The 19,871-nt window shown below is 45.0% G+C and overlaps 1 protein-coding gene across 1 annotated transcript in view; it reads right to left on the reverse strand.

The window, feature by feature from the left end:
- TPH2 (tryptophan hydroxylase 2) overlaps window positions 1-17,015 on the reverse strand; it is a 67,501-nt gene extending 50,486 nt beyond the window's left edge. The window contains exons 1-5 of the mRNA XM_066633678.1: window positions 16,911-17,015; window positions 8,095-8,247; window positions 5,209-5,392; window positions 5,008-5,108; window positions 2,136-2,203 (exon numbers count right to left, since the gene is read on the reverse strand). Of these exons, the coding sequence (XP_066489775.1) occupies window positions 2,136-2,203; window positions 5,008-5,108; window positions 5,209-5,392; window positions 8,095-8,247; window positions 16,911-17,015 (611 nt within the window). The remainder of the gene's footprint in view (window positions 1-2,135; window positions 2,204-5,007; window positions 5,109-5,208; window positions 5,393-8,094; window positions 8,248-16,910) is intronic.
- Between the last annotated feature and the right edge of the window lie 2,856 nt (window positions 17,016-19,871).

The raw sequence follows: 19,871 nt of genomic DNA on the forward strand, positions 1-19,871 counted from the left end.
CGATACCGAGCTAAACAAACGCATCGGTAAAGCAGCTACCACATTTTCCAGACTCACAAAGAGAGTCTGGTCCAACAAGAAGCTGACGGAACATACCAAGATCCAGGTCTACAGAGCTTGCGTCCTGAGTACATTTCTGTACTGCAGCGAGTCATGGACTCTTCACTCACAACAGGAGAGGAAACTGAATGCTTTCCACATGCACTGCCTCCGACGTATTCTCAGCATCACCTGGCAGGACAAAGTTCCAAACGACACAGTCCTGGAACGTGCTGGAATCCCTAGCATGTACGCACTACTGAAACAGAGACGCCTGCGTTGGCTCGGTCATGTCGTGAGAATGGATGATGGCCGGATCCCAAAGGATCTCCTCTATGGAGAACTCGTGCAAGGAAAGCGCCCTACAGGTAGACCACAGCTGCGATACAAGGACATCTGCAAGAGGGATCTGAAGGCCTTAGGAGTGGACCTCAACAAGTGGGAAACCCTGGCCTCTGAGCGGCCCGCTTGGAGGCAGGCTGTGCAACATGGCCTTTCCCAGTTTGAAGAGACACTTGGCCAACAGTCTGAGGCTAAGAGGCAAAGAAGGAAGGCCTATAGCCAGGGAGACAGACCAGGGACAGACTGCACTTGCTCCCAGTGTGGAAGGGATTGTCACTCCCGAATCGGCCTTTTCAGCCACACTAGACGCTGTGCCAGAACCACCTTTCAGAGCGCGATAACATAGTCTTTCGAGACTGAAGGTTGCCAACTATGTAATATAAGCAAAGCCAATGATAGTGTTCTCAGGTTTCCAGGATAGAAATAGTAACAAATCAGAAGGCACACTCATGTGTGACAAGCAAAATGCAGAATTTGCTTGTGCAAAAGAAAATATAGAGGGATGTCACCCAATGAGTTCACATGAGCACTGGGCACTTGTAAGCCTTTTTTCCCCCTGAGATCATCTGACTCTCTTGCAACCAACACAACCTATAATTTTGTCCATCGGTGCACAGTTTGGCATACAGAGTCATCATTTGCACATATGGCGAACAATTTAGGAATCTGTTTGCAACAAGCAATCTAGTAAAGAGCTAGAATCCAGCCTCGTGCAAAGCTGTTGGGAAAGTTGGCCTAAATACTCATTCATTATTGCCTGATTAACAGCCCAATCCTAATGGCAGCAGCACCAAAATGGCGACTTCTGTATCCAGCGGCCCGGCTGGGACTGCCGGGCTGGCTATTTTGGCGGTGCAGACTGGAAGAGCTCTTTGTCGGACTTTTTGGTCCAGCACGGAGCATAGGATCCAGTGCAGCAGGGCTCCACCAGCCCCAGCCCCTCCCATCACGGTTCCTCCCCCCTCCCCTCCCACCCAAAACCCCACACCGCCACACAGCAGTGCATCTTACTACAAGTGCTCCCCTGACGTTGGCCTGCCAGTGCTAGGCTCAACCTTAACTGGCATAGTTCCAGCACTGGTGGTCCTTGCTTTCCTAGTGCTGTAAATATGCTTTATGGCACCCAGTGCCAGTCCTGGGATAGTATCGTATTGGGCCTTAAGTGCTCACTAAGGTGGTATTGTGATATTCTGCCATACCCAACCGTCCTCCTTCCATGTCCCCCAGCTGGTTAGATGACAACCACTTGTTCACCAGTTGAGAAACTTCCGCCAACTTGGCTGCAGGTCTAAGGGCTCATCCCCCAAAGAGCCACCTGGCTCGTGGGACCAAACTAGTCATATTGATGGCCCATGCTTGGGAAGAGAGCCGTATAGCTGCAAGAGTTTCGAGTCACTGATGCATATCCAGTGATCATTTGACCATGTGCAAATTAATGCGATCACTGTATTGGATTGTGCACTTCTCACAAGGTAGTCCACAAATGCCATCACTGGGCCGCAACTGTACCCAAACTGGTTGCAGCCATGGCACAGACAATTCCTGTGCACTGGCCATTTCTCAGCTCAGCTCAAAATAAGCTCACCTCACATCCTCACCATCCCAATGTGGTTGTGTAAAATAGGCTCTAACAGCTCATGGATCAATGGCTGCCATCTGCCCACTGCAGGGCTCCAAGCCAGCGCAACAAGCAGGCCATGCGCTCTCTCTGAGCCAGCAGCAATTCCCCAGGAAAAACTGAAGTCAGTACTCACTATTTATAATTCATGGCAACGTCGACAAAATATTTTCTTCTCTGCCGATAGATGTTGTCCTTAAATCCCTATGGCAAATAAAAAAATAATAACAAATTGGTAAACATAAAGAAATTAAGTGTTTTTTCCAGTGCTGCTTACTAATATTCTAATTCACACCACTGTATGAGCAGTTACCAAACACAATGATGTATAAGCAAAGGAACAACTCGTCATGAGTAATGGCGTGGGTCAATCACCACACCATCTGTAGCAAGGGGTCTGCTTACAGTAGACTACAAAGTCCCCCCAAAATATTTCCTGTTCATTTGAACTTTCAGGAAGCAAGATGTTTGAGGATTTATTCACAATGATAATACTTCATTCCAAAATCTGCTTCCTCTGACTTGCATCTATAATTCTAAATGTCAGCCACAGATGGCACATTGAATAAGGAACTCCTATGGGGTTTATTCCAAAGTAGGCATCTCTTTTTGACACCTTTCACCCGTGCAGAAGATCATAAAGGTCTCTCTCTGACCATTTCTAAGCTCCTTGCTTTATTTTCATTGGCTGTATGGCTGGAAAGGGCAGCAAAGTGATTTTAGGTCTCCAGCTCCAAGAGTAATATAGCCAAGGAAGTTAGATGGTGGGATATAAATGCAATGTAATTTAACTTAAAAACAAAATTGCTTATGCTGTCATAACCAACAAAAAAAGTATGCCTCTCCTTCAGGTAATTTTATTTGTATTTCTTCCTCTGGACAGTTTTTGCAAATATAGGCAAATTATTGCAAAATCTTAGTTTCCCCTGGCTTTGTGGAGCCACGGTTTTTGACAGTATGTGGGCCTGCAGAGAACGCGAAATGTGAACTGAAGAGCTGCTATATTAAAAACAGAAAAAAGCACATGAAACCTGTACACAAGCTGCATTCCTGCTGTGCCTGAAGTGTGCTACGATTTCTACTTCATAATTATCTCCCAGAGCGAGAGCGGCTTTTCAAATGCCTTCTTCTCTTTCCTTCCCACACCGATAGGCATATTCATTTAATATCTATATTCTTCTAGGTCAGGGGTCTCCAAACTTTTTGACCAGAGGGCCACATCAAATATCTGGCACAGTGTTGAGGGCCGGAAAAAAAAATTTAAATATTAAATTTATTTAAATAAATTAGAGATGGAACTTTGATGAGTGAATAAATGAATGAATGGGCTCATTCGTTCAACCTCTTTGGCCCTTGAACACCCTCCAGATGCAACCAGAGCATAGTTCCAGTCATGTTTGGCCAAGTGGGACAGAGGCTTTCAGGGGACAAGAGGCTGGCTGCGGGCCAGATAGAGGCTTGCCACGGGCCATATCCGGCCCCCGGGCTGGGGTTTGGAGACCCCTGTTCTAGGTGAACTAGTGTGCTTGATTACAATTATTCAAGTGGTCTTGAAGAGCAAATCTTGGTTGGTTGGCAACCTTCAGTCTCGAAAGACTATGGTATAAGCCTATGGCACCCAGTGTTCCCAGGCGGTCTCCCATCCAAGTACTAACCAGGCCTGACCCTGCTTAGCTTCTGAGATCAGACGAGATCGGGCATGGAAAGACTATGGTATAAGCCTAGAGCAAATCTTATGTGCACCATTAAAAAAAAAAATCCCTCAATCTACAAATTAAAAGCAAAGGGTGAATTTGTTTACCTTGGTTATTGTATCGTGATGCTCTGACTTTCTAAAACCACTGAACAATGCCCCACAGTGGCGATGGAGCAGGCCAAAATCCTCAGGTGGGTCTCTAAAGCAGAAGGTGCAAACCCAACATTGCTTAAGTTGGTTTACACCTTAATGCATGTACCAAATGTTGCAGGTGGCAGCTTGAAGTCATGTAGAAAAAAGCCCTGCAGTGAGGATTAATCTAAGGGGTAAATCAGCATACATCCTCAACATCACAGAGAGGGAACTGCAAGGAATCACTACTTCAAAACTATATGTGAGAAGTTGCCCCAAATGATCCATAGATTTAAAAGGAGCCTCACACATCTCTTGCCTTCAGTAAAGATAGCTGAGTTGAACACACTGCAAGCCTAGCTGTGAATTGATTTAAAGAAATCAGATACACTTACAGCCCAGTCCTATCCTCAAGTTGAACTGGCATATCTCCACGTATACCAACACAACAGCCCCATCAATGTAAAAGCATCAATGCCAACAGATGCACCATAGACCCTGACACAGCTCTGTAGAAATACTGCACTAACATTGCTTGGACACCACTCAAACATCATCGCAATTCAGCTAGTGGAGAGGCCAAGACAGGGAGGAGATTGGGGAATGTCGCAGGAGGAACAAGGAAGAGTCAACCAACACCATATCCTAACCCTCTCTTCAGACAGTGGACATGCTTCCAATGAGCGTGTGGGTGCATATGATCAGAACTGTGCCACGGGCCAACTACGAAGAAACCCTGCCCCTCATTGTGGTGCCACCCCATTTTGAACTCCCTGCCACATGGTATTTATAAAACAAAACACACCAGACCATGTTTCTCATTCGGAATAAGGAGGAGCTTGGCCCTTAGGGTTAAGTTGTAGGGATAATAATTCTATTTTAGTGGGTTGTTGTGAGGATCACAGTGATCACATAGGCAAATAACTGAGCATTTCATTGGGTTATTTTTAGCCAGTTTTTCAGTCCTTCAGTGGGTGGGGAGGCAGGTGAGGCAGAGCCTCTCTCTGCACAGCGCATGGGTTGTGTGTGCTTCCACGCAACGGAGCTTTTTAAAGGACTCTGGTGGGGAGGCTCTACTTGCCCACACCCCTGGTGGGTGGGCATCTACTCAGTTCTTTGTTATCTGCTTGTCACATGTATTTACTTGACCAATCTCCTTTGCTGTGTACTGAACACTTACAGGGTGGTCTGCATCCAGCTCAGAGCCATACATCAGAACTCTTTGGGAGCATGTGTCCAATTCTGCAATCTTCCTGGGGAACCAAGGAACACAGTCAAGCTCTGGAGGGAACAGAGTGGTCGTAGGCATTAGATTCTCAATATGTCTCCATAAAACTTTGCTAACGTCAAAATGAAATGATACGGGAAACAATGGCCTTGCCTTCCTCATCTGTCCAGATGTTTTCTGGTGGATTCAGAGTTACAATGTTGGTTTCATACTTTAGCAGTTGAATGAGTTCATTGAATTCTTTCTTGCTGCAGTCACAGTCCACAAAGATTTCTACTTCTGAACTCCTTCGCTTAGATTTTCTTGATTCAATGTGAACCATACTGACATGCTTCTCCTGTAGACAAAAGAAAGATCCATCCTCTGAAAAACTAAATTCACTTAAGCATAGCCATGAAATCCCTTCTGTTTCTTCAAGGAAGGTATTGAGAACAAAACGGCTAATATTATAATGCCGTTGTACAAATCGATGGTAAGGCCACACCTGGAGTATTGTGTCCAGTTCTGGTCGCCGCATCTCAAAAAAGACATAGTGGAAATGGAAAAGGTGCAAAAGAGAGCGACTACGATGATTACAGGGCTGGGGCACCTTCCTTATGAGGAAAGGCTACGGCGTTTGGGCCTCTTCAGCCTAGAAAAGAGATGCCTGAGGGGGGACATGGTTGAGACATACAAAATTATGCTGGGGATGGACAGAGTGGATAGGGAGATGCTCTTTACACTCTCACATAACACCAGAACCAGGGGACATCCACTAAAATTGAGTGTTGGGAGAGTTAGAACAGACAAAAGAAAATATTTCTTTACTCAGCGTGTAGTTGGTCTGTGGAACTCCTTGCCACAGGATGTGGTGATGGCATCTGGCCTGGACGCCTTTAAAAGGGGATTGGACAAGTTTCTGGAGGAAAAATCCATTACAGGGTACAAGCCATGATGTGTATGCGCGACCTCCTGATTTTAGAAATGGGCTATGCCAGAATGCCAGATGCAAGGGAGGGCACCAGGTTGAGGACTCTTGTTATCTGGTGTGCTCCCTGGGGCATTTGGTGGGCAGCTGTTTGATACAGGAAGCTGGACTAGATGGGCCTGTGGCCTGATCCAGTGGGGCTGTTCTTATGTTCTTATGTTCTTAACGTAGCTTAGTCTGCATATGAAGGTATTTTTGTTAAGAGAGATTGTATTTAATTAATGATTTGTGATGTTTAGTCCAAAAAGTGTACTGTAAAATTATGAATGTGTTCATTGCTCCATTTCATTAGGGGTCTAGGATGAGAACAAAAAATATCTAGCAATAATTAAAAGTGATTTACCATTGCAATGGTTTGTAGAACAGTTGATCACTATTAAAATAAATTGTCAGTGCCAAATTTTTAGGGAGGGATAAATTAATGGGCAGGAAATGAAATCATTTGCATATACAAGAGTAATCTTTATTTCAACCTGTTTTAGTCTGACTATGCACTATAGTGCTTCTGTGGGCAACAAGGTCCCCCAAAGCAGGTCATCTCCCATTATGCAAGGCAAATGGGAACACAGCCATCTTTGTGGGTGAGTAATAGGCACATTGCTTCACATTCACACTCACAATATGCCCCTTTGCAGGTATGAGCCAGGACATATTGGAGACATGTAAGTAGGAAGGCAGAGAGGATGTGGAGCCATGTACCAAGGCTTGCTCCACACGCATCCCTTGTGATGTCACCAGGAGCGCAACATCAATTTCAGAACTGGGCTTTCAGAAAACGGAGCAATACTTCCCATTTTGAAGAACTGGGTCAGTTCACCAAGCTTGATTCCAATTCAAGCTGAGGAACGTTCACCTATTTACTAAATACCCAGAGGGTGCTCCAGGCAACATGGGTCAGCTGGGGCCTTGGCACCTCTCTTTTCAGAAATTAAGCATTGGACTTCTTGCCACATTGGGCCCCACAGTTGACCGTCAAGTCATTGATCAAGCCTCCAGGTGTCAAATCCCCGGGCAGAGCAGGGATAGCAAACGCCTGTGGGCTGAGCATTCTGAAAAGGCAGGAACTGAAAACAGGCATATAATTCTGGCCTGTTTCATAGTGTTTCTCCACTTTCCCCCATCTGTACACAGATACTGCATTCAGGGCCCAATCCTACCCACCCCCCAGGCCATAGCATACAGAGCAACAACAGAGCACATGCATGCTATGGTTGGGGGGGACCAGATGGCCTGGGAGAGGTAAGTAAAAATCATTTTTTACTTACCTCCCCATTGGCTGCCTGGTTGTCCCTTCAGACCTATGCCAGCTCTTTCTCTGGCTTAAGTCCTAGGAAACACCTAGGAGTAGGTCTGAATTGGGAAAGGGGGATAGGATCTGGTGTGCACTGCTGCCACCAAGATCAGCTCCCATGCGGCCCCCTCCCTCCCTTCCTCCCCACTCTCTCCACCACCTTAACTGCACACACAGGATCTCCAGATGTTTGTGCCAGTGGCCCCAAAGTGCATGACAACGGTGTGTCATTTACGACAACGCAGCAGCACTTATGGTAGTGGACTGGGAGTTCCACCACGCAAAGTGCCCTATGGGCGTGGGCCATCAGTCTCTTACCACTTCACACCATGTTTACACACATACTAACATCACCTAAGATGCTGACTGTTACACAAGCTGCAGGAGATGTCTCTTCCCAAGCAAACATAACACATCCATAAGAACTATTCACCCCACATATATGTTATTTGTTCAGTGAGCTAAGCTAAGTCCTTCTGCCAGTAGCATAGCTAGAGGGGGTGCAAAGCACTAAGTTTTTGAACAGGGGGCCCTTCCTGCCTCCATTTTGCTCTCGCTGCTGGGAATGGCTCCAAAGGGGAGGGGCCCCTTTCACGATGTGTTCGGGTGCTTTGCACCCCCTCTAGCTATGCCACAGCCTTCTGCAGACCAAGAGCCAACACACCCAAAATGTCTGGAGATTTAGTAAAAAGGCACACAGGTACATTGGCTTTCACTTCTAGCCCCATGTCACCAACTTTTCCAATCAATGAAGAATTATACAACAAGTTTAAGCTTTTACCTGGAAGAGCCTGAGAGCTTTGACTAAGCCACCAACTTCATTTTTCAAAGAAAACACCACAGCAGTTTTTCCACCTTCAGACGTCGATTCATTCTTGCCCGCGCCTTTATTACTCCTTTTATCATCATTTTTACCAGAATTGGCTCTGTTTAGCTGAAAGAAAATAGATACAGAGTACAAGCAATTTTCTTCCCCCCCCCCCCCAAAAAAATACATTTTCCTTTCAAGCAGACAGTTCTTGTTTGATTTTAGCATTCAGGTATCTCCTGATTAAGTAGAATTTTCCCGCACTTTTGAAAGACATAGTCAAATGGAAAGAATAGATGGCAGATAGACATGAATTATTATTCTATAAAAGTTCATCAAAACAGCATAAGAGAACACGGGAATCGTCTCATATCCATGGGGGTTCTATTCTAGGACTCCCATATAAATAATGCCTCCCTTAGCACCCCTTATGGTGCCTTTTCTGTAGTAGCACTTGCAGCAGTCTTCGCTCACAACAGGAGAGGAAACAATGCTTTCCACATGCGCTGCCTCCGACGCATTCTCGGCATCACCTGGCAGGACAAAGTTCCAAACAACACAGTCCTGGAACGTGCTGGAATCCCTAGCATGTATGCACTGCTGAAACAGAGATGCCTGCGTTGGCTCAGTCATGTTGTGAGAATGAATGATGGCTGGATCCCAAAGGATCTCCTCTATGGTGAACTCGTGCAAGGAAAGCACCCTACAGGTAGACCACAGCTGCAACACAAGGACATCTCAAAGAGGGATCTGAAGGCCTTAGGAGTGGACCTCAACAAGTGGGAAACCCTGGCCTCTGAGCGGCCCGCTTGGAGGCAGGCTGTGCAGCATGGCCTTTCCCAGTTTGAAGAGACACTTGGCCAACAGCCTGAGGCAAAGAGGCAAAGAAGGAAGGCCTATAGCCAGGGAGACAGACCAGGGACAGACTGCACTTGCCCCCAGTGTGGAAGGGATTGTCACTCCCGAATCGGCCTTTTCAGCCACACTAGACGCTATTCCAGAACCACCATTCAGAGCGCGATACCAGAGTCTTTCGAGACTGAAGTTTGCCAACAACAACTTGCAGCTAAAGAACTGACCTTGCAGGCAGGCAGCCTTCGAGCTACAGAGAAAAGACTAACTAAGCAGTTCCTGTTTCCTGTTAACATTCAGTTAGTCTCATTCACATTCAGTTCTTCAGTTAAGCAAGAAAGTTAAGCAAGAAAAATCTGTGCTACAAGTGCTACTATAGAAAAAAAAAGGTACTGTAATGGAGACATGGGGGTTTCCTAAGGGTTAGAAAAGATCGTCCTCTCTAGATCTCGGAGAACCAGACAATGATTGGATGTTTGCTTCCACCTCTGAAGCATCTTTATGGAACAATTTCTGCCTTGATACCCATGATAGGATCTTCTGTGGTAAGAGAAGGGAAGATGAGACAATCAACTGGTTGCATACCACACTACATAGATTTCTAATGTATATTACTCTCCTTTGCAGAGTGAGAGGGGAAATGTCCACTTCCATCACAAATTAAGTTATCATATAGTGCTCTTTGACATTCATTAATTTGTGTGCAGGTTTTGAAAGCACCCTATGTGCTTGCAGGGCCCAATCCAGCAAGGCAGTGGTTCCCAACCTGTGATCTGTGGACCACAGGTGGTCCATGGACCACAGGTGGTCCGTGAGATTTTGAAAAGTGGTTTGCATGGTCTCAGAAAGAAATGACTGCTTTTTATCACTTCCAGCATCTCACCAAATGAGCACCCCCCTAAGGACCGCTGAAGTGTGGGCTGTCCACACTCTGCCCTTTGTGGTGGTCTGTGGGGGAATGCTCGCTCAGCGAGAGGGCAAAGACCACCGGAGAGGGTGAAGAACATACTGCCCATAGCCACAGCTGAAACTTCTTGTGTCTTGCCAAGTGCTTCCCTATGGACTATCAAATCTAATTTTGTGTGTGTGTGTGTGTGTGTGTGTGTGCAGGGGGATGGGGGTTTGCATGTGGTTCACAAAAATGCCAATTTTTGCCTTAGTGGTTCCTAAAGGTTGGGAACCACTGCAGGAAGGGAACCATCTATATATAGATTACTCTTGCTGGACTGAGGCATCTTTCTATAGATAATTCTTGGGAGAACCAAGTTCCTTGGAAGTGAAATGCCACAAAAATAAGTGTCTTTAAAAAAAAAAATCAATATATTACCTATGCCAAAATAAAGCACACTGCTTACACCAATTTCTTGAACACCAAATACTCTCTCTCATGGACTGGATGTGCTTTGATTAAAACACAATTAACGCTTCATGTTTAATGATGCAGTTGATAAACGCATGGATGACTTGCTAAATGTGTTTTCAGTAAACAGTCTATAATAGGAAACTAGAATTTAGCCCTCATGTATAATAGGAAGGCAAGCAGTGGGGTACCCCCAAAACTTTCTGAACATTTAATTAACTGGAAAAATTGAATGGAGACCAAGACAAGAAATTGTTTGCCTAACAGAAAGATCTTCACAGCGTACCTAAATGGCCCTACAATGGGCAAGTATGAGGTGAACAGGAACTGCATAAACACAGGACCCTCCATTGAAGAGGCTGTTAGCTGTGGAACGTAGCGCAAAATCCTGGCTGTGCTCTGTGCTGGACATACGCCCCCTGCACTGGCCCAGGAGTGTCGCAATTGCACTGTAAAGCCCATTCACAGTTACTCAAGAGCTGGCTAGGCTGGCGTGGAGGCCCACACTGGTTCCCAGAAGCCAGAGCAAACCTCCATACCAGTCAGAGGGTGAGTTCATGCTGGACGGGCAGGCCGGCAAAGGGGGTTGGAGAGGGTGGCAGGAAGGTGCTATGAAGCGGGGAGGCGCATCTTTGGGTGGGGGGAGGGCAGCCCAGAAGGTGGATCAGGCCCAAGAGGGAGTGGGACCGAAATCCTAACCCCCATCCCTGGCCCAAGCAGCCTTGCACAGGCTGCTTGGATTTGTGCCAGCAGATTTGCTGGTACAGAAGTAGCCCCATAGTGGTGGCTGAGGAGTTACTTGGGGTAAGTTGAAAAATATCTCCTTACCCCAAGTTACTCTCCAGCCACCTCTTAACCTGGGCTGGATACAGCACAGGCCAGTCTGCCTGCCTGTTCCAGTGCATAAGAGCCCTGCTGGATCAGACCAAAGGCCCATCTAGTCCAGCTTCCTGTATCTCACAGTGGCCCACCAGATGCCTCGGGGAGCACACAAGACAAGGGACCCGCAATCTGGTGCCCTCCATTGCACCTGGCATTCTAAGGTAGACTGCTTCTGAAATCAGATTTCACATACCTATCATGGCTTTTAACCTGTGATGGACTTTTCTTCTAGGAATCTGTCCAATCCTCTTTTAAAGGCAACTAGACCAGACACCATAACCACATCCTGTGGCAAGGGGTTCCACAGAATAATTACACACTGGGTAAAGAGATTTTTTTTTTTGTTCTGTTCTAACAGACTGGTATAGAACATCATCTGCTGGATCTAAGAACATAAGAAGAGCCCTGCTGGATCAGGGAAAGGCCCACCTAATCCAGCTTCCTGTATCTCACAGTGACACACCAGAGAGCCACTAGACAAGAGACCTGCATCCTGGTCCCTTCCCTTGTATCTGACAAGGTTAGGATTGAACTGTCTGCCTCACATTTCACCCATATAATAAGATATTTTTCCTAGACCTCAAAAGAACAAGAATGTGTAAAGTGCTTCCTCAACACTCAGGCTATATAAATCTTTAAGGTTAAAAGAAAGCACCTTTCATTTCACCCAGAAATAAATTGGTCACCCATGAAGCACTTGCAACATTGGCGTTACCGTAAGCAGTTCATAGGGTTGGCATTAATAACTAACCTTCTTTTGGCATTTTGGACCAACCGATAGTTTAGAAACTTCTTCAACTTATCTTCCATGTACAGCCCTACCAAGTGATTACTAGAACATGAACCACTGTGAAGTGGTCCTTTTTCCCCCAGGAAGGGGCACATGTGGCCAAAAGGATGATGTGCTGGCCACCATTCAAATCTATGACTCACCCAAACTTCAGAGGAGCCTGGTGCAACCAGCACAAACACACTCACAATGAGCAACTCCTTTTCTGTACTGAGTTGCATTTTATTCACCTTTACCTGACCCAATATAGGCTTCAGGTCATTATCCAAGCAAGAGAACACAGCAACTGCTTCAGGTGGAAAGTCCTTATAGTGCTGGGTGTCATCGACATATTAATTTCAACCTATTACAACATTTTCGACAACCTCTCCCAGGGGTTTCATGGATGTGCACAAAAAGCACGAGAGAGAAACCCTGGTGATACCTCACAACATATTTCTATGGCGTCCTGCTATTGTAATCTCCCTACATTGCCTTCTGGAATCTCACAACGAGGAAGGAGCAAAATGACAGCAGACATTGCTACCCAGTATCAACCTACACAGATTCTACAAGATACCATTACTGGTTCCCAACCTGTGGTCTATGGACCTTAGGTGGTCTGAGAGATCTCCAGAAAAAAATAAAATCACCATTGATCACATTCAGTGTCTTGCTGAGCAAGCAGTCTCCCATGGACCACCAAAGAAGGTGGAGACCACTTGCAGCCACAACTACTTAAGTGTCATGTGTGATGGTTCATTCTCTACCCTCTCCTATTGCCTGTAGGGGAGCACTTAGGAGACAGACCACCAGAGACGGCGGAGGCCAGAACACCAACAGCCGTATGTGGTCCATGACGATTCCAATTTTTGCCTTAGTGGTCCATGGGCTCCTAAAAGTTGGGAATCACTGCCATAGGTGATGGTATAGAAAACTAATTGCAGGGGGGGGGGTTGTCCACACACTTCCCCTCTCCCAGCAAACACTGAAACCAAGGCAACTAAGGCTATCTTAGGGCAGGAGGTCTGGTCTGGGCAGGAGGTCTGGTCTAGAGGGTAGAGCCTCCGTCTGCCTGAAGATAACATCCACAAGGTCGCCAGTTCGAGGCCATCGGCACCGTGCGACCTTGAAGCAGCTGACAAGCTGAAGCCGAGCTATTCCATCTGCTCTGAGCGTGGGAGGATGGAGGCCAGAATGTGAAGCCAGATCGGAATGAAACACCTTGAATGTAGTGGTTCTTGAAAGAAAGAACCTTCTTTCAAATTGTAAAAATCCCTATTTAATAAGGGATTTAAATAAAAGCCTGCCTATGTAAACCGCCTTGAATAAAGTCTTGAATAAAGACCAAGAAAGGTGGTATATAAATACCTGTTATTATTATTATTATTATTATTATTATTATTATCATCTCAGAGGTGAATTCCTGGCAAAGTCCAACCAAAAGGATTCTCCATAAATGGGTAAGTAGATCCACACCTTTAGGTGTATTCTCCCAAATGTACAAAACATGAATGTAATTAACACACGTGCTATGTATTTATTAGGGAGTTAGTTACTGCTGCCTGCCAAGTGTAGGGCAAACCAGGGTGTGCTAACACATAATGCATGAAGCGGCCCCAATTGGATCTCCCTCCTCATCTTTCCTTCAACCACTTCTCTCCATTCTTCACAACTCATCTACTGTCATCACTCCCACCTCTGTTCCTTTGCTACATTGCTTCTTGTGCCTGGAAAGGGACACACAGGGTATCTCTGTATTTGTCAGTGGCTCTTGACTCTTGCAGCATAAAGAGAGAATACATCTGAATGAGCACTCTTTAGTGCCAGCTGATAGCTCAGCATCATTTAACTGGAGGGCACTCAGTAGGCTGTTTCTATTAAAGTCAATGAATTCTCGTAAGAGACAACTAATATTTGAAGTGGATAAAAACCCTAATATGCTGAAAGCCACTGTTTGCAGTTGCTAATTCTTAGGACATTTCAAGTATAATCAAAGAACAGAAGCAAAACACTTCATCAAAGCCTTCTTAGAGCCACATCGATCATGATGCACTTTCTAAACAGAGAGCTGTTAAGCTGTTAAGAAGCAGTGTTCTACTGTCACTTAGGATGGCTATATGTTACTCAATTCATATAGCCAATTCAAGGTGCTGGTTTTGACCTTTAAAGCCCTATACTGCTCTGGGCCAGGTTATCTTAGAGATCGACTACTCCCGTACAATCCGGCTCGTCCTCTCAGGTCATCAGAGAAGGCCTTTTTACAAGTGCCGCCGCCTAAGGAGGTATGTGGGGCGGCGGCAAGAAATAGGGCCTTCTCAGTAGTGGCACCAACGTTGTGGAACTCCCTTCCCCTTGACTTGAGAATGGCTCCCTCTCTTGAGACCTTTCCTGAAGACCTTGTTGTTTAACCAAGCCTTCTGACGTTATGGCCTTTTTAACATCTTTTATATATCTTTTAGTTGCTTTTTTACAGGCCCGATTCCTCTAAGAACTGCTGTTTTATGCTCTTTTATTCTGACTCTTCTGACTACTGTTTTTATGGGCTCTGCTAATGTGTTTTTTAATATGTTTTTATCTGTTTGTGAAATGATGTTTTAATCTGTTTTATGTTAGCCACCCTGGGTCCCTTTTTGGGAGAAGGGCGGGATAAAAATAAAGTTTTATTATTATTATTATTATTACTCTGTTTTGTTGCACATATGCTGCAGGCTGTAGTACAGACTTTTAATCATGACTAAACGTGTCTTGTAGATTACAAGGGTGTTGAGTCGTGACCAACTTTCTTTGGATATGTCATGTAATGCTAAGAAGTTGTGGCCAATTGTGCCAGTCATGTGTCCCCCCCCTTTGTTCTGACAATGTACATATGGTTGGTTTATGGTCTTCTAAGAGAGCATGTTGGCCACACAGGAAATTCATAATGTTTTCAAGGATTTCTTCACTGTCAGGCCAAATTCAACATATTCATTCTACAAATATCTACTTGAGATCCAATAATACCATCAACCAAACAAAAATGGGCAAAGAATCAAGTGATTCTGTTTCGGCACTAAGCACATCTTAACATTCACCAAGAGAATTTCCAGGCATTTATTCCTGCCACAGTGCTGGCCACTAAGTTAGAAGCAAAACAAGAAGTCATTCACGCATGAGGTCCCACATGTTACTGGGAGAGAGGAAGATTCTGGAGCCACTGTTACTGGTTTTGTACAATTGCTCTCCCATGCTGATCTAGCCAGTATTTTTGGAGAAGCAGAAATCATCAGCACAGAGTCTCGCATAGCTCACATGTGGCTTCCACGCATATAACGCATTCATTCAGCATATTGGTCATTCTCAAAAGCACTGTGAGCAATGAAAAAACTTTATGATATGTGATTATGAACGGTTGCCCTGAAAAATAAAATGCAAATTTAAAAACTGTGAATTGCAAATGAAAGTACCTGGCCACAAACAAACCCCTTTCAACAAGATGTCCAGATTTATTTTATGATGTCACCCTGCAGGGCATGAGAGCAAAATGTACCTCTAGTCTAGTTCCACTACACACACCAAGAGCTTTTCACTTAAGGGCAAACACAGGGCATCTTTTTTTCCCACCACTGAATATCCTCAACATAGCAGGGACCTCATTTAGGGAGGACAAGGGAATTCCCTCATTTCAGACAGCATTTTCATTCATTTGCACCAGTATTCTGGTCAAATGACTGGCTCTACCCACTATTTTAAATTGCTAAATGAGCTGATATATTGAGTGTGTATTTATGCAAAATCTTACTGCTAAAAGAAGACAGATGGCTTCAAACAGCCTCTGTTGATTCTATTGTTGTCATTACTATGAAGCATAAAATTTAACAAATGTCCTTCCTGCATGGCACCTTTCCGAAATGCAATATGTCCAAAGGTAGATCTGTAAAAGTTACTAAGGCTGCAATCCTAAACATGCTTAAGTGGGAGGAGGTCTATTGAACTCAATGGGACTTACCTCTGAGTAGGCATGCACAGGATTGAGCTGTTAGAATAGTGGCCACCCCTCCCCAGACAGAAATATGACATGATCATATGGTTATCAAGAAAGTTAAAGGAGGAGAAGCTAAAAAGGTCAGAGTCTCAAACCAAATGTAGTGAAAGGGCTAGAAGGATCCAGCTGAATACATAGTCACTAGTGGTGTAGCTAGAAAGGGTGCAAAGCACTAAGTTTTGCAGGGAGCCTCACCAAAGTGTGCAAGGGGCCCCTCCCCTTTGGAGCCATTCCAGGTAGGGGGATCAAAACAGAAGCATACACCTCCATTTTGCTCCCACTGCCTAGAAGGGGAAGAGGGGCCCCTTGCACACTGCGATGAGGCTCCCTGCAAAACTTGGTACTTTGAACCCCTATAGCTACACCACCGAGAGGCACTGTTGGCCCCACATACACAACTCTGTTTGCATAAAGAAATATTTCCAGCCAGAACCATGGTGAGTGTCACAGCTGGAGGTATGCATGACAAACTACAGGAGTAAGAGGCTAGGGGAGGTAAGGTGTCACACTTAAAAAACTACTAAAAAATCAACGAGCGGATATTGTAAATCCCAAGGCTGGCAAAGTGAGCTCTCTCTCCAAAAGCAGATTAAATTCTACCCCTAGTCACATCTTCAACAGAACAAAAGGGAAAGGATACAGGCTAAGGAGGTGTGTGCAGTCATTCCCCCCTTCCCGAGGGCTTCTGTTTTCAAGAAAATCCTTCCTTGAGTAAGTTGGGCACCAACAGTTTTGGGGGGAACGAGGGGGAAAGAGAACCTGACAAATGAGACTAATCCATCATAAACTTTTTTTCTGAGCAAGCAAACCTGTGTTCTGTTGCAAGAAGTGATGGGAAAGAAATCCCAAAACAATCTTAGAACATGGGACTTGTTCAGATTGACCAGGCCTTGGCTACTTACAGTTAGGTTGCCATGTAGTGGGTGTTCCTGGGGCACTGCTGAATCCAGGGAAAGCCCCCGTCTTGCCCAGTATTTACTGGAGAACATCATCATTGCTGGCTGCATACTGGCCTGTGTGCAATTTTCTCTCTCCACAGCAGGGGGAAACAGGCTGCCTGCCGAGAACTGTCCTCGGTGCTGGTGCTGAAAGAGTAGCAAACCAAGTGCTTCTCCTGTGATGGTTTTTATATGCCCAGGCAAGGACTGATGAAAGGCTGATTAGGAGAGCCCGGCTCCAGCCGGCCACGCAGCAAGCAGGCACGCTTCCCCCACATACTTGCTGTCTTTCAAATGCTGTAACTTAAAGGCTGCTTGTCTCTTCTGCTCGATAGACCTTTTCTCAAGAGTTGTTGGGCACTCAAAACTGGCTCGCCTTGAGCACTAGTTACAGGCGAGGAGGCTCTTTATAAGCAGTCCTTGAAAGCACCACAGGTAGAAAAGGCAACACGCTAATGCACTGAATGGGAGAGTCCCAAAGTATTAGCTTGATCCTCGAGCCATGAGGGTTGTCCAACCACTTCATATCACTCACCACATATGTATAAAAATGCTAACTTCTCAGAAAGGGTCTCCGACTATTGATTCGTATTAAGTTTCCATGCTACTTTTCATGTTGTGGTATTCATGTCCTCTATTACCTAGATTCTACTCCCACTCTCCACCACATATCTGCCGGTCAAAACCAATTGATCTGGCTACTCAGATTAAAACAGTGGTTCTCAAACTTTTAGCACTGGGACCCACTTTTTAATGAGAATCTGTCAGGACCCACCAGAAGTGATGTCATGACCAGATGTGACATCATCAAGCAGGAAAGTTTTTAACTATCCTTGGTTGCAATCCTACCCATACTTACCTAGGTGTAAGTCCCATTGACTGTCATTGTTAAAAGCATGTACATAGTAGCCTGTTAAAAGTACAGATCTGTAACATTTCCCCAAATGCAGTCACAAGGCATGGTAGCCTCAAGTTTGATATATTAAAAATAAAATATTGCAATGAATGGGGATCCACCTGAAATTGGCTCGCAACCCACCTAGTGGGTTTGAGAAACACTGGATTAAAGCATTACTGAACAGCCACTAAAACAACTTCCAATGGTCTCACTTCAAATGATACTCAGATTAAGTTAATGGTGGTATATTATAAAAGAACATGGAAAATTATATCGGTGCAACATTAACAGTCCAATCTTAGGCATGTCTACACAGAAGTAAATCTCATGGAGGAAGTGTGTTCAGAATCACATGCTAACTGAAATAGACATGCTGGATCTATGGCATGAATTTGGTAACTACCATGCTCCAAGATGGCAGAAATGTGAATGCTGAGATGCAATCTCTAATTCATAAATGAAAACCAAAAGCCCATTTTGGCCACAAAATCTGTCACAAAACCTCTTTGCTATCTACAACTGCCGTTAGTGTGGCACAGCACATAGAATGCTGAAGCAGAAAGATCTGGGTTCAAATCCCTGTATTCACTGGGTGGCCTTGGACACATTATGCCTTAAACCACGGATGTCAAACTGATTTCATACAGGAGGCCAAAGTTGGCATTCATGGTGCCTGCTGAGGGCACGGACATGAAATCATTAAGCAGAAAATGACATTAAGCAGATGATGGCTAGAAATAAGTACTTTATTCTGACATAGAAACTCATTCTGTTCAAATGACAATGCATTTCTCTGTCATTTGTGCAAATGTGCAAATCTTGTTTATATTTTTAAGATCAGAGAGCCCAATTATCAAACAGGGAGAGCCCAATTATAACAGGGGCCAGATAAATTGTTTCTGGGGGTCACATATGGCCTGCTGGCCTTATGTTTGACACCCCTATCTCAAAGCAGTTTTGAGGAACAAAGTTCTCAGCATGTGGTTGGTCTGTGGAACTCCTTGCCACAGGATGTGGTGACAGCATCTGGCCTGGATGCCTTTAAAAGGGGATTGGACAAGTTTCTGGAGGAAAAATCCATTACGGGTTACAAGCCATGATGTGTATGCGCAACCTCCTGATTTTAGAAATGGGCTATGTCAGAAGGCCAGATGCAAGGGAGGGCACCAGGATGAGGTCTCTTGTTATCTGGTGTGCTCCCTGGGGCATTTGGTGGGCCGCTGTGAGATACAGGAAGCTGGACTCGATGGGCCTATGGCCTGATCCAGTGGGGCTGTTCTTAGGTTCTTAACTACAATTCCCAGGAGACCTTGCAGGTCTCTTGTTATCTGGTGTGCTCCCTGGGGCATTTGGTGGGCCGCTGTGAGATCCAGGAAACTGGACTAGATGGGCCTATGGCCTGATCCAGTGGGGCTGTTCTTATGTTCTTACATGTAAACTATTCTGAGTAGAATTTGAGGTCATTCAAGAAAATTGTATTTATTTACCTTTGTACTTGTCTGTCCTAGTGTAAATGCACTTCAGTAAACACTGATTGATTTCACAAACCAAAGGGCTTGAGCATACAGAATTTCTGCAGAGCTCTGCTGCACACACCCGAAGCATTTCATCCAAATAACATAGCAGATCAAGAGAACTACAGGAGCCTTATAAATGGCAGTTGACAGAACTGAATGTTCACAAAAATAATGCTTAGGGGTTTTTTTGGGGGTATTATTTATTAGGTTTCCATCTTGTGCCAAGAGCTCAACCAACAACACAGGGTGCCCCTGCCATGCGACTTTCAAATCTTTCAGACTAGAAACTTAGAAATTGCATTCATTGTTAGTGCGATCCCCAGAGAAGGCATTTCAAAAATAGCAAAGATCATGCCATTTATTAAACACCTCTCGGGGAAAAGAGAATAGACTTTGTAAGGCTTGAAACCTTGCACTGTCTTCCTTACTCAGAAAAAGTTGGACAGGTCAGTCAATTCACACAATTCCAAGTGCTGATTATCAGTGGCGTAGCCTGAGGGGGTGCAAAGC

Source organism: Tiliqua scincoides, chromosome 7 (genome assembly GCF_035046505.1).
Source record: "Tiliqua scincoides isolate rTilSci1 chromosome 7, rTilSci1.hap2, whole genome shotgun sequence".
Classification (NCBI taxonomy): domain Eukaryota; kingdom Metazoa; phylum Chordata; class Lepidosauria; order Squamata; family Scincidae; genus Tiliqua; species Tiliqua scincoides.